We start from the raw sequence: 14806 nt of genomic DNA, 5'->3' as shown, positions 1-14806 counted from the left end.
AGGGCAGAAAATGGGAGAGAATTCTTTTCTTGTACTTGGTGGACCTGATATTATGTCAGGCTCCATTTACATACCATAACAAAATAAAGAACTTTTGAGGGGATGATTTATGTAATTAAGAAATTAAATGGACTTATATAATATATATAATATGTATAAAAGACTTATGAGAAAGGGTTAGAGGAATCCCAATCCTCCAACCTCAGAGAGGTTTGAAAGATAGTTTAGTTGATCCTCAAAAGGAAAAGCAGTTCAAACGGAGAAAGATGACTAGCAACTGTTGTTCTCCCATATCCATTGAACAGCTATAGCAAAGTAATGGAAAAGTGGCAAGAGAGTAATATGACCTGGGCAAATCACTTCCCTTCCTTTCTCTAGTCTGCATATTTAAAAAGAGAGATTTGGATAAGATAATTTTCATTCCTAGGAATCTGAGTTAAGGTCTGATAAGTTTAAAGTTAAGATAGAGAAACTTCCTAACAAGGATTGTTAAACATTTAGAGTATGTAAAGAGAATATGGTAGATGGATTCCTGAAGGCTTTAAAAAGCAAGCCACATTTCCTTCTGATAGATTTCCTGGAGATGGGAATGTGGATTTCTTATACTGATTTCTTATAATCCTTCAGGCATTCATTTTTGTTAAGTTTAAACAAAGGTTTAAGATTCATTTGAAATCTAGAAGATAATATTGCAAATATTTCCCCAGGTTTGAGTAAGAAAGACAGTAACAAGTACAGTAAAGATATTCTTAGACTTCACTTTTCATTCATCCTTCCATAATGATCTAAACTCTGTCCTCTCCATTTTAAAGAATGGCCAGAGCTTTTTGTTCTGTATGTTCATTTTTACACATAAAACATTTACCCTAAAGATGTAGGAACTTTGGCAAATTGGAGACTTGGGGATATGCTATTTCATGAAATGGACCTTTGTTTCTTAAGGAGATAATATGTATTTCTGGAATATGTCAAGTGATCAATGAAACAACATCATTTTTAGCTGGAGGATATAATGTTTGCTACAAATGTTTTCTATTTGTGTTGATAATGCTTAAAACATCCATATGATTCCATTTGGTAAAGTTTCCTTTTGCCTTTTTCTAGCCCTTTCTTCCCCCTCCCCCCCCCCCCCGACTGTTTTGTGACTGTGAAAATCTATCATCCTGTTACCTTAATAACAGAGTTCGTTTGAGGACTGTTTGTTTTGTAACCACCAAAAAAAATGTGGGGACAAAAAATTGAATCTGTTCAAAACTCATATGGGTTTATCTGAGTTCTATTAATTTATTGTGAATTTTTTGAAATTCATGTTTTTTTGGAAATGGTTTTGAGAAGCAAATGGGGAAACAATAGTTTTCACTCAAACCAATTATTTGAAGATTTGATTTTAGTGAGTTTTTTTTTTTTCACTGCTGTTCAGTTACAGGTTTTGAAAGATTCATGAGAAACCTTTGTTCTTTGTCTCAAAGTATTAGCTAGGAGGGAAAAAAAAAAGTCAGAGAATTGTTCGTCTGCCTATCTAAACAGCACAGTAATACTCACAACTCCTATCTAACTTAGTTTTCAAAAAATAATATTTACTTCAAGTCACTACTCAGTTATCTTGCTCAGCAAGCTTTCCTCCTCTTTCTAGTTTTATTACTAGAATGCAGGGTGATATAAAAGAAAAGCATTGAACTGTGAGCCTCAGAGCATGGCTTCTTGTTTTGCCTCTAACTTGCAATGTCACCAGATCAAGTCTCTTCAACTCTTCAGCCTCTCTTTCCTCATCTATAAGTAAAGGTTGCAGGGGGCAACTAACTCTTAAGGAATCCTCCTAGTTCTGTTACCAACATCCCCATGGCATTTAGGCTCCCCATCAGAAACACATACATACACATACACATATAAAATCCTGCCTTCTCAAATCCATAGACTTTTAGGTATGGATTGGACCTACTTAACAGTAGTTTGATAAATGTATCAGCTAATTGGTTTCCTACTCCTATAGCATTACTTAACTGATTCTAATAACACTTTAGAAATTAAGAGCAAAAAGGATACTTTTGCCAAATTTGTTCAAATATTTCTGAAGCACCCACCCATATATCTATATTCAGTTTCATTTTTTTGTGCAGAAAGTCAAGTATTCCTATCAATGCAAGGTAGGTAGAACAAGAATTATCATCTGGTTTTATAATTAAAGAACTGAGGATTAGAGAAAATAAAACTTAGAAACAATTTTTAAAGGCTTAAAAATAAAATTGGTCACAGTCAGACAGCCAAAGTTCAGTTTCAGAGCCAAGAGTCCTGGTTTGCAGGCTCCCAGTCCAGTGCTCCTTCCATTATACCATGCTGCCTTTCCATTCCTATTTGGATGATGGCACATTGTCTTTAATGCTTACAATATGACGCTCTAATAATTAAATGGCTTATATTTATATAGTGCTTTATTGTTTACAAAGTATTTTATACACATGATCTTTTATTATCTCAATAATCTATGAAAGAGGCAGGACAAATATCTTCAGTTTGCACATGAAGAAACTGAGACTCAAGACAGATAAACTGCTAGCTGGCTAATCTTGGTTAAGTACTAGAAGAGGATCTTGGTTGGTCTTTTGACTCTTACATCCAAGATTTTTCCGCTGTAACACCTCCTACCTCCCAGTTCCAGCAACATTTAGGAGACAGTTTTGCCTCTGTTTGTGGAAATGAATGATCTCAAGCTTAGCTTCAAAGTTCTACATACACCCAAAATATTATCTGAGAACCTCACTCAAAGGCTGAGAGAAAAGAGTATGAATGTAGTTGTTCAGTTTAGAAATGTCTTCGTGACCAGAGTAAAATGACTTGTCTAGATCTGCATAATGTTCAAAGATTTCTTCCTGAGGAAATTATAGTGGAAAGACATTAGACCAGGCATCAAGATACCTGGGTTCTAGACCTGACTTTGTTTTATGAGTCCTCATCTCTGGGACTCAGTTTCTGCTTCTGTAAAATGAGAGAACTGGACTGGGTGATCTCAAAGTCCATTTCATTGCCAACATTCAGTAAGAGGTATCTTAACACTCCTGCAATCTACATTTTAAGGATGAAATAGGTGAAGGATCAATTACTAATGGAATTGTAGAATTGATTCCATAAGGAATTTCCTTCTTAAGTCTGCTAGCATACCCTCCCAGGAGAGTCAAAGCTTATTTGAACCTAATGTTTAACCTCATTATAGAAAGAGATGTATCTGAAGAGATGTGTTCAATGTGACAGAGGTGAAGGGTGGGTAATGTTTACAGCACCCTGACCGTTCTTCCAGATATAACCGCACGCCCCCTTGCTTTATTCTGTTGAAGGCTGGGGGAATTACAAGCTCTGTTATAAATGAAGTGTTATTTTCCTTTATTAGATATGTGACAATAAAAATTTGCACCCCAAGGTCTGAAAGTAGAATTGTGACTTTGTTTAAGCTACCTTAACTCCATCAGGTCAATATCTTCTTTGTTGCAGATGATTTTCCTATTGTGAGACCAGGGTATGTTATGGATATTGCTTGTGAAACTTTGCACTTTTTCCTAAGCATTTGTGTATGGGTTATTTTCGTGGTTTTAGCTGAATAAAGTGTTGTTAGTAATAAACTTGTTCTCTTCATAGTAAATTTCCATATGTTTGAGTTCTTTATTCTGATTTGCTTTTCTTGTTCAATGTTCAATTAGCTTAAATATTTGTATCTTTCCAGGTGCTGCTTTAATAAGGCACTAAATATGTACTTGAAACACTAAGGCACATATTCTCGAATCTCTTTTGAGGTTTGAAAAGTCTTTCTAGTATAATGTTAGGAAATGCTTAATAGGTCACAGTTATTTTGTGCTTTGTAGTTTAAAAACAACTCGTGAAGTAAATAAAACAATAAGATAAATAAGATTTTCCATTTTTTATAAGCAAGGAAACAAATTCAGAGAGAAGTGGCAAGCCCAATGACCTACTTTATGAATGGCACAGCCAGAATTCAAAACCACATCTTACACTAAAGCTGTCTCAAAAATGAGAATGATTTTCAAAGTTCCAAATGACTATAGCAAGGAATTAGGATTCAGAAAGCTTGGGTTCTAGTCTTATCTTTGCTACTAACTAGCTGTGATGTCTTCCATTAATCCCTTCATTTGGGAGCCTCTTTTACCTGCTTTGTAAAATAAGATTTGGTGTAAAGATCCCTAAGGTCCATGACAATTGTGATGTTCTGTTATAAACTCCTACTTCCCAGCTAACTACACTTTGCAATTTTCAGTGCAGATCCCAAGAAATCAAAGACCATTAATGTATAGTTCATAATTGAATATTTCTGTCAATGATGATATATTCTCCAGTCTCTTAATTGACAGTGGAAAACCGTTCCATAACCTAGGAACTGTTGGGAAGGAAAGGGCAGGGAAGGAAAGCCTGAAGTTGGCAGAGACTAAGGCAATAGTCTGAAAAGCAAGCTAACATCTTAGTCAACAAAATCTATTCTGAGAACCTTATTGCTTGTAGCCTGGGAGAACACCCTTGAGAGCCTCAGAACAGCTTCTACTGCTAACTGCCAAAATTACTGCTACTATAAGATGAGTAACTAATGATTTCTCTCCATTCTCAAACATAAACATACCCATCCTCTAACACATCTTGTTCCTAGGCTGGAATTCTTTAAAATTTGAATATTTCCTCTCATTTCTTCTTGATCTTGAGATTCCCTGTGATATTTTTGTCCCTGCCTTGACCATTTCCTTATTATTATAAAGTGCAAAGCAATCCACTACATGGAATCACAGAATAGTCATATTAGAAGAATCTTGGAAATCAAATTAGTCCAGGAATTTTTAACTCTGTGTCATAGACCTCCTTGGTAGTCTGGCAAAAGCCTGTGGACGCCATATGTTTTTAAATACATGAAGTAAAATACATAAGATTACAAAGCAAACCAATGTACCAAAAAAGAAACACAAAACCCTTTTTTAAGTTCACAGATCACATGTTAAAAACTCCCAAAGAACCCTCTCTTTTTACCAGAAGAGGAAATTGAGCCTCGGGGAAGGAAAGTAGCTTGTCCAAAACTACCCAAGTAATAAACAGCAGAACTGGGGCTCAAAGGCATCTCTTCAGACTCCTTGTTTTCTCTGCTGCCTTCATAAGGATCCATCCTTGTTGGGACTTGCTTCTTAAAGATTCCAGATCTCAGGAGCTTGGCCTTGGTTCCAGTACATTCTCCTTTACTATTTTATTAATTTCCCAATTTCTAAATTCCAACCTGAGGCATCAAGCTTCAAAACCCTTTTCAGGCTCTGCCTTGGCTCCCTGGCGTGGAGATTTGTCGCACCCAATCTGATTACTTGCTTCCCTTCTAACACCGTCACTACCACCAAGTCCCACCATCTAGCATGAGTTTCTTTTTGATCTTTCCTTTCCACCACACTTTACCATGAGAGAGTATTTTCTGAGGCTTATATACAAGAGAGAGAGGAAATCAATAAATTTAGAAAAAGCACTCCAGATTAATGTAGTTAGAAATGAGTAAAAGAAGATTATTCAGATTGAAAGCTGAGTCGCCTAATGCCACTTTTTTACTATTACCCATGCCAAGATGAGCTGAGCATTCTTTTTAGGCACAAGACTTTCTTCCTCCCACCAACCTCATCCTTGCCAAAAAGAAAAAGCCAAAGAAATGACACTGTTTGTATTCCTAAAATACAGGTATTCTACCAGAAATGAGATGGGCTGGGTTGAGGAAGGTATTTGACAGTGGCCAAGCACAAGCAAATAAGGGGGGGATTTTACATTGAGAATGGAAAGGAACATACAAGTAATGCTGAGGATGGATAGCAACTATGTGGGTACATCATTTTAGCTGGAGTGAAGTCTTGCAACTTGGGAAGTAGAAAATGGAAAGTAAAAGAAAAACCTAATTACTGTAATTGATCTGACTTCCTGTATTCCTGCTGCCACCTAGTGGGCAAAACACCTATCAATGTCAGGCTCCAGATGAGAGGTAGAAGGATTCTTTAGGACAGAATACCTTCTGCTTCTCTTCCTCCTCCTCTTTTTCTTTTTCATCTTCTCTCTCTCTCTCTCTCTCTCTCTCTCTCTCTCTCTCTCTCTCTCTCTCTCTCTCTCTCTCTCTCTCTCTCTCTCTCTCTCTCTCTCTCTCTCTCTCTCACACACACACACACACACACACACACACACACACATACACACATATCACATACTACAATGTTATAGCTTCTAAAAATGAATGAAAAAAAGAAATTTCATACATTTTCAAGAGACTTTCCCAAATGAAGGTAGGTTAATCTCTGTCCCTGGGCCTCAGCTTCCCTTTTTTAGTTTTTAAGGTCAAATGAGGAAATGTGAAGACTGAAACAACATTTCATCTTTTTCTTTTTCCTGCCTGGCACAGGGCTTTGCACATAGCAGGCACTGTGTAGCAATCGAGCTAAATTTAAATCAGGACATTTGTCTTCTCTAAGCCTATGTCCCTCATCTGTACAAATGGGAATATTTATTCTTCCTGCTTCTCAGAGTTATACTAGAAAATTTACAAAATTGTAGAGAGAGATTCACAAAACAGGAAAGACAACTTTGGGACTAACATGAGTTTCTATTTTTACAAAATTACATATAATAGAGAATTATAGTTTTGTATATAATAATAATAAAATATATGGACATACTAAAACTTTATATTTGTCAAGAAAAAAAATTTAAATAACAAAGTCTTTTTTAATGGTATTATCTTGATAGAGTTTAAGAATTTAGGACAGGGCCCCATCTTTTCATCTTATTCTCTCTCCCAAAGCCAATCCCTGGAATATAGGATATTTGTATTGTATTGTATTGTAGCATAATGTGACACAATGTTTCTCAACAAAGATTTGTTGAGTAAATGAAGCACTTTTTTATATGCTACCTTTTGGTATCCTCTGAGTTTGTGAGCAAATGTATCCTAAGATTCTAGACAAATTCCTTTTCCTCTATAGGTCTGAGTTTCAATAAAATTAGGGCCGTGCCCAAGACTACATAGTGTTAGTGTCAGAATGCAGAAGTTCCAAATATCCCATCTAGAAATTATAACAGCTTACATCATGGCCATCAAATGCTATGGAATTGGGGTGGAAGAAATCTAATATTGTTTAATTTGATCTTTATAACAATAAATAAATATTAAGTTCTTACTATTATTATTATTACTATTTCCTATATTAATTCCTACTATTTAAAAGATTTACTATATAAATACTAGTTCTTACTATTTATTAATATTTCTTAAGTTCCTACTAAGTTTCCATTCTACCAGTAGGATGTTGTATGTTATGTGTGTGTGTGAGATTTGTGGAGATTGCTAGGAAAAACCTCTTATTTAAAAAGGTATCTACAGAGCTTTGTCTTAAAGGAAATAGTGAGATTTAGTAAAAGTGTTATTCCCATTTTATAGATGAATAAATTGAGGCTTAGGCAAAGTAATTTGCCCAAGGTCAAATAGCTAATGTCAGCTGGCAAGGGCACTTAGGTTTTACGCTAAATGCAGTGCTCTATCCACTATACTACCTGCCTCCTGGCACTTTTTAAGAAACCAGTTTCACATCTTCACAGAAGAATTGTTAAGTGCTTAATGGTAGATGAGAGTCTTTAATGTCTTGCTTTTTTCCCTATTCCTGGCACAATATTAAGCACAAGGTACGGGTTCAGTAAATACAAAATTAAATTGCTTCATATAGAAATAGGTCCCAAGCAACATTCTTCATTGTTAAGCAAAAGACAAATGGTATAGTAGGACAGTTTTCATATAATACTAGAAAAGATCTCCATGGTAAACTGAGGGAATACAGAAAAGAAATTGTCAAGAATGCCATACATGCCAATATTCCACCAGGGGGCATCCTTAGAGTTAGAACCCCCTAACCAGACTGTCGATCTGAACACTGCTTTCTCCCACCTATTCCCCACAAAGTTGTTTTGGGTTTTCTCCCCTCTTTCTCCAAAATAGGTGCTAGCAGTGCTAACTTCCAAGCATGTAGGTGGCACATTGGATGGAGTGCCAACCTGGAGGCAGGAAGATACTTCTTCCTGATTTAAAATCTGGTCTCAGGCACTTAATAGCTGTGTGACCCTGAGAAAGTCACTTAATACAGTCTGCCTCAGGTTCCTCATCTGTAAATTGAACTAGAGCAGGAAATGGCAAACTACTCCATTCTCTTTGCCAAGAAAATCCCAAATGGGGCCACGAAGTCAGACATAACTAAATAGCAAAGTACTATCTTCTCCCCTTTGCTAGTCTTTTTTCCTAGAAATGGCAATTCAGTATTTCTGCATTAAGTCAGAAGACCTAAATTAATATCCAGGTCTTACCATTTGTACAACATTGAACAAGTTACTTCTCTCTGGGCATTTTCTTTATCTGTAAAATGACATGGTTGGATGAGGTGCTTCCTCTGCTTTAAACCCTAAGATTCTTTATGACCTTCCCTGCCAGGCAGTAGTGTAAGATAGTTAACATGGAGCTACTTTAGCTAAATTGTTGGAGTTCTCACCGGAGAAAAAGGAAAGCAGGCAGACAAGATCCCGACACTAGCAAAGAAGGTGGCTTCTAACTAGCAGCTTTTCCCTGAGGAAGTACTTGGGAAAGATGCCAGAATATCATAACGAGTGCCTCAAGCCAAAAGTCTGAATAGCAGGCTCTGGTGTTGACTCTTATGTGTCACTTTAAGCAGATTCCTTCATGTCTGCCTCAGTTTCTACCTCTGTAAAAATAAAGGATTTGGATTAGATAGTCTCTAAAGCTCTGACATTCTATGAATCTTGGTAGGACATAGCAGCCTTCTCCAGTGAACACTGAAAATAACTAAATATGTTACTAGGACTGGCTGAGGGCACCCCACAAAGTTCTTTTCATTCTGTACCTAGGACTTATTTCCTGTGGATGCTGGTCCTGACTGACAGACTTACCATCAGAAAGTATACAGCATAGATGTCAGAACAGGAAGGGATCTTGAAACAATCAATGCTGCTATACAATCATGTATAGACTTAGAACTGGAAGGGACCTTAGAGGTGATGCAGTGCAATCCTCCCATACTAAAGATGAGGAAACTGAGGCTCAGAAAAGTTAAGTCACATGTTCACAAAGTAGTGAGTGAGTGGCAAAGTCAGGACTTAAAACTTGATCTTTGACTTCAAACTTAATGTTTTTTCTAGGCTCATTTATATATAACCTTAAGTTTTATAAAGTTTATAACCCTCTTCAGGAGGGAGGTACTCCACGTCTAATTTGTCTCCCTTTTAGGTAAGGACAGAGAAGTTCTAGATTGTGAATGACTGCTGCATTGACACATAGCTAGTAAATATTACAATTGGGGTTACAGCCTAGGTCTCTTTCTGACTCCAGGTCTAATGTTTTACATCCTATATCTCCGGCATTGCAGAGATAAAAGACCAGAACGACTCCTTAAAGAGAATGTAGGTGTCAGCTAGGGAAAGGACCTTAGCACAAATAACATCAGAATTGAAAGGGTCAGGCTTGAAAGGAACCAAAGAGGAATTCCGACCTCCTTATTTCAGGGAGGAGAAAAATGAAGTATGGATGGAATAAAAGATTTTTCCAGGGCTAGACAATGAGCTGGCTGCAGAAATGGAGCCAGAATTCAGATCTCTTGATTCCCAGCCAAGGCTCCCTCTTCTACACTCTGCCATTTCAGAGTTGAGGTTTAAGAAGTGGGAGAGGAAGAAAGCATAATGGAAAAGGGGGAAGGGGCCATAACCAGGCAGGAGGATAAAGGAAAAAAGAGATGGGAACTCCAGAGAAAAGAAGGGAAGGAGAAAAGAGAAAGAGTTGGACAAAGCTAAGGGTGGGGGCGGAGGGCTTGTGGGGAGACATGGAAGGAGCTGAGAGAAGAGTGGTATAAAGGAGAGAATGAGAGGAAAAACAGGAAGATAAATGTTTAAGGAGTGGGAGAGGGACAGGCAGACGGGGGAGGGGGGTTAGAGGGGAAGGGGCAGAGCTATATGGTAAGAGGAAGGGAAGGGGGAAGGGAAGGAAGAAAGAGCAGAGAAAGGGAGAAAAGAGACCACCAGAAGGGGAGGATGAACTTATAGAGAGGTGAAAAAGCCGAGAGAATAAGAACAAGGGAAGGTGTGAAAGGAGAGGCAGGAGACGGGGCAAAACTACAGAAAGGTGAAGGGTTCTCTCGAGGGAAGGAGGGAGTAAAGCAAGGAAAGGGGAGGAGAAGAGAGGGCAAAGGAGTAGCGGAGGAGAGATGTGAGGAGGGAGACGAGAGGAGCCCTGGACTGGGAGAGGGGACGGAGGGAGGAGAGAGGGCGCCGGGGGGGTAGCGGGATGGTTCCCCGGGCGGCGCTGGTGCTGCTGGTGCTGCCCCTGCTGCGGGCCCTGGAGCTGGGGGCCGGGGGCGGGGACTGGAGCCCGGAGACTGGGGTCGGCCGGGCCCGGGGCCGCGGGGAAGACACGTTCTCGGCGCTGCAGAGCGTGGAGCGGGCGCTGGGTCCCGAGCGGGAGCTCCTGCGGCTGCTGGAGGGCTACGTGCGGGGTGAGGAAGCCCGCCTGCGGGACCTGCGCAGGTAAGAGGGGTGTGTGTGTGTGTGTGTGTGCACGCGTGTGCGTCCCTGTGTGCGACAACGCTCGGTATCCTGACACTGTATATTTGTGGGAGAGAACACTTTGGACACAAGTCACTGACCTCTTGGGACACTTCTCCCGTGACACTGCGGGAGAGAACACTTTGGACACAAGTCACCGACCGGGGCTACTTGGGACACTTAAGTGCGCAATATTGACTGGGTGGTATGTGGGATATATGAGAATGAAATGTGACTCTGGGTTCTGCATTTCGCCAGCCTTAAAACACCATGAAGAAGGAGCTGTTACTCTGAGTGATAGGTGTGGGATTTGAGACTGACAGCCATGACTCCTGAGATCCGAGGGTGACAGTGTACAGTCCTGTGCCGTGAGTAGCACGTGTGACGCCGGGAGACCTAGGGACCCTGAGACACTCCGGGTTTAACACTGGATAAAAAGAAGCCCAGAGATTGAGCTGTGAGCTCTCAGAGGATGGAGACTCTTAGCCAGTTGTATATAGTGTAGTACAGTAGATGGGGAGCAAGAAGGACTTGGCTTCCAATCCCGTCTCTGAGGTAATGTTGTCAGAGTGACCCCGGTGAGTTACCTAACCAAGCAGTGCCAGGGAATCTTTCTAAAGCCATAAGACACGTAGCAGTTAGAGATCTCCTCCATCATTAGAGGGAATTTCCTATCTGGGAGAGCCTGATGAAATCACAGGCCTAAACTAAAATCTAAACTAAGACTTTGTATTACTTGTCCACGTGTCTTCCCCAATGCCCAGCACACAGGGTTTTGTACATACACGGATTTGTTTAATACCTGAAGTAATAGCTCCCCATAGCACTCAAGGAGTGGGTTTTTAATGGAAGTGAACTGAATGAAGACGCTGTGCAGGACTATATATGTGTGTGTGAAGGATGGTTTGTTAGTATTTACTCTGTGTGCCAGTGATAACTGAGTATGTGTGAGACATTGTTTGGGTCGCACGGAATGAGTCAATGTTACCCTGTATGAGTGTCCTGTGTGAATGGGTTATATAGACCGAGTGGGGCCAGAAACACTTTGAATGAGACAGCGTGATTCTGTGGGGACATGGTGATGAACCAGTCCCTGATGACCCCTGACTCCTGTGATTGGAATGATTGCATTTTACACTACGGTTGAGAGACACACAGCCACAGACAGAGATTGAGATACTTAAGAGGAAGAGATTGTGATTCAATGAACAGTTGAGCATTGGTGTGCAAATTATATATGACTGCCCATATGAAGAATGGTATATTTTTTTAGTCAGTTATGTGTAGCCAAACCATGTGTGACATAGTTTATCTCTACATATAAAATATACATGAGCATGTGCCTTAAAAATAAATGATAATGGTAAGGTTTTGTTTTTGTTTTTTTCCCCTGAGGCTGGGTTAAGTGACTTGCCCAGGGTCACACAGCTAGGAAGTGGTAAGTGTCTGAGATCAGATTTGAACTCCGGTCCTCCTGAATTCAGGGCTGGCGCTCTATCCACTGCGCCCCCTAGCTGCCCCTGATAATGGCAGTTTTGATGATGGCCCTCTTTAATGGTGGGGGAGTGTAAAGAATCTTTTTTTTCCTTCCATATTCTCATAAGCTTTACTGTCATCAATTTCTTCGAAATAGAATTTTGTCCAGGTTTTTGTAGATCCACGTACAGAAAGAGCCAAAAAAAAATATTTTAATTCCCAAAGTTAGAGCAGTGGAAAGGAACACTAAACCTGGTCCCATAATCCTAATATTAAACTAGTTCTACCTCTGCCTTGTGAGACCTTGAACAAATTAATTTTTTCTAACTTGGACTTCCGTGTTCCCATCTGTAGAAAGAAGAGGTTGAACTAATTGGTGTCTTAGGTCTCTCCTATCTTGACACTCTATGATCAAATGAAATAAACTATGTTTACAAACCTTAAAGCACTATATAGATGTGGTCTTATGTTCTAAAAACTTGTCTAGCTCAAATATCTAACTTTGTTCCATATACAGCCTGACTCTCTTTTTCCTGCTTTTGCACAGATACAAGTTTCCATTGCCACCAGCACCAACTTCTACAAATTTTTCTTAAGCACCTGCCTTTTGTAATACATTCTGTTAGGTGCTGCAGGAGAGAAAGAGAGAGATAGAGACATATACACAGAGACAGAGAGACAGAGAAATATCAGTGAGACTTAGTTCAGGTCTTTCCCTCCCAGACTGAATTGTTTTTGTTTTTGGTTTTTTGTTTTGTTTTTTCATTAGGGGAAAAAAAAAAAGATCATTCTTTGCCTCATTTCTTACCTAGGCTTAATCATTGAATGGGAGGTTGCCTCAATCAAACTCAGACCTGGTAAAAACCTTCACTTAAAATGGTCAAGGTCAAGGGCAGCTAGGAGACACAGTGGATAGAACACCAGCCCTGAAGTCAGAAGGACCTGAGTTCAAATCTGGCCTCAGACATTTAACACCTTCTAGCTGTGTGACCCTGGGCAAGTCACTTAACATCAATTGTCTCAGAAAAAAAAAGTCAAGGTCTTTTGCATCTGGAGCCATCTCCAATAATCCTGATCTATATCTTGCACTGGCATGAAGTGGGTGACTTTGTATAGCCCATCATCACTTAAATCCAATTCATTTGTATGTCATGGCATCACCTCCCTAATATCATGGCTCTCTTTAAGAACAAAGATGAATAACAAGTTCCTGCCTTTAAGGATCAGTGTGATGTCACAGAAAGTATGCTGGATTTGGAATCAGAAGATCTGGGTTCAAATTCTGCTCCAGCCTTGTTTTATTAGTGTGACTTTGGGTAGAACACTTAACCATTATGGTATTCATTTTCTCATCTGTAAAAAAGAGGGAGTTGGATTAGCCACTCCAGGGTGACTACCAATTCTGAATCTCTTTTCTGATGATTCAAATGGGGATCCCAAATCTGGACCCAATAGGGGAATACTAGAGCCACTTTATTCTAGTTTTTGAGAGCTTGATTATCAAATTTACAGCATGAGCATTTGTACCTTTTTGTTTAGTCATGGCCAACTTTTTGTGATCCCATTTTGGGGATTTTCTTGGCAAAGGCACTGGTGTTATTTGCCATTTTCTTCCCCAAATCATTTTACGGATGAAGAACTGAGGCAAACAGGGGGAAGTGACTTGCCCAGGATTTCATAGCTGGATTTGAATTTATGAAAAAGAATTACAAAGATTGGATTTTGATTCCAAGCCCAGTTCTCTATTCTTTGTACCAACCAGCTGCACTTTGGAAATTGGCAAACGATACAAATCTGGACTTGATTCATTGTTTTGTTAATTGTTGAGTCTAGACTTTAAACTTAAGAAGGTGATGGGGAAAATTTTAATAATAGAGCCAAAACTTAAAAATTTCTGGTGGGTACATTTCATCCTTCCTTAAACATTGACCAGCACACCCATGGACATACATAACTACAATGCAAACATGAGTGGTGACACAAAATACATAGATATTTGCTTCTAAAATTCTAAATTCTAAATTGTAAACTCTTTTATAGCAGGATCTGTCATATCTATTCTTGTATTCTTAGTGCTGAGCATTCTGTTAGTCATCCACTCAATCAACATTTAGTAAGTGCTTATGATTGCTAAGCAGGCAGTGCTTAAGAGGTCTGCACTTACTGCCTTCACCAACTCATTACCCTCTCACAGAATCACATCCCAGCTGAAAGGAAGGAGCCTCAGAAGCCAGATCCAGTCCGCCCCAAAACTGAAAAAGGTACTTACAATGTACCATTACAAACAGGTCTCCGTCATCACCATCTCCAGAGGCAGCCCGTTCCATTTTTGTATAGCTCCAATGATTAGGAAGATTTTCCTTAAATATAACTGTTGCTAAGAGACATCCACTCATTACTCTTGGTTCTGGCTCAGAAGCCAAACAATGAGTCTATTCCCTCTTCCCTTCAGATGTTACACACTAAAATTTCTTTTCTCTAGGCTAAACATTTCCAGTTGTTCCATTCAATCCCCAGATGACACGGTCTTGAGTACTGTAACATGCTCCAGTTTGCCAGTGTCCTTCCCTAAACGGGGCTTTCAGCCTGAACAAAAGACAAGATTGTCCTATATTCTGACCCTTCTCTGATACACTGGGCCCTCTCGATGTCATCTAAGATCTTGGCTGGTTTGTGGCTGCCATATTGCCCTTTTGACTCATATTGAGCTTCCAATCCACTGAAACCCCCCAAT

General features: G+C 39.5%; 1 protein-coding gene across 1 annotated transcript in view; it reads left to right on the top strand.

Moving 5' to 3' along the window:
* The first annotated feature begins 10339 nt into the window (after positions 1 to 10339).
* P4HA3 (prolyl 4-hydroxylase subunit alpha 3) overlaps positions 10340 to 14806 on the top strand; it is a 56841-nt gene continuing 52374 nt past the window's right edge. Inside the window, exon 1 of the mRNA XM_074304054.1 lies at positions 10340 to 10578. Coding sequence (XP_074160155.1) covers positions 10340 to 10578 — 239 coding nt within the window. The remainder of the gene's footprint in view (positions 10579 to 14806) is intronic.

The sequence above is a fragment of the Sminthopsis crassicaudata genome, chromosome 3 (genome assembly GCF_048593235.1).
Source record: "Sminthopsis crassicaudata isolate SCR6 chromosome 3, ASM4859323v1, whole genome shotgun sequence".
Classification (NCBI taxonomy): Eukaryota; Metazoa; Chordata; class Mammalia; order Dasyuromorphia; family Dasyuridae; genus Sminthopsis; species Sminthopsis crassicaudata.
This window is presented reverse-complemented; position numbering and strand designations above follow the sequence as displayed.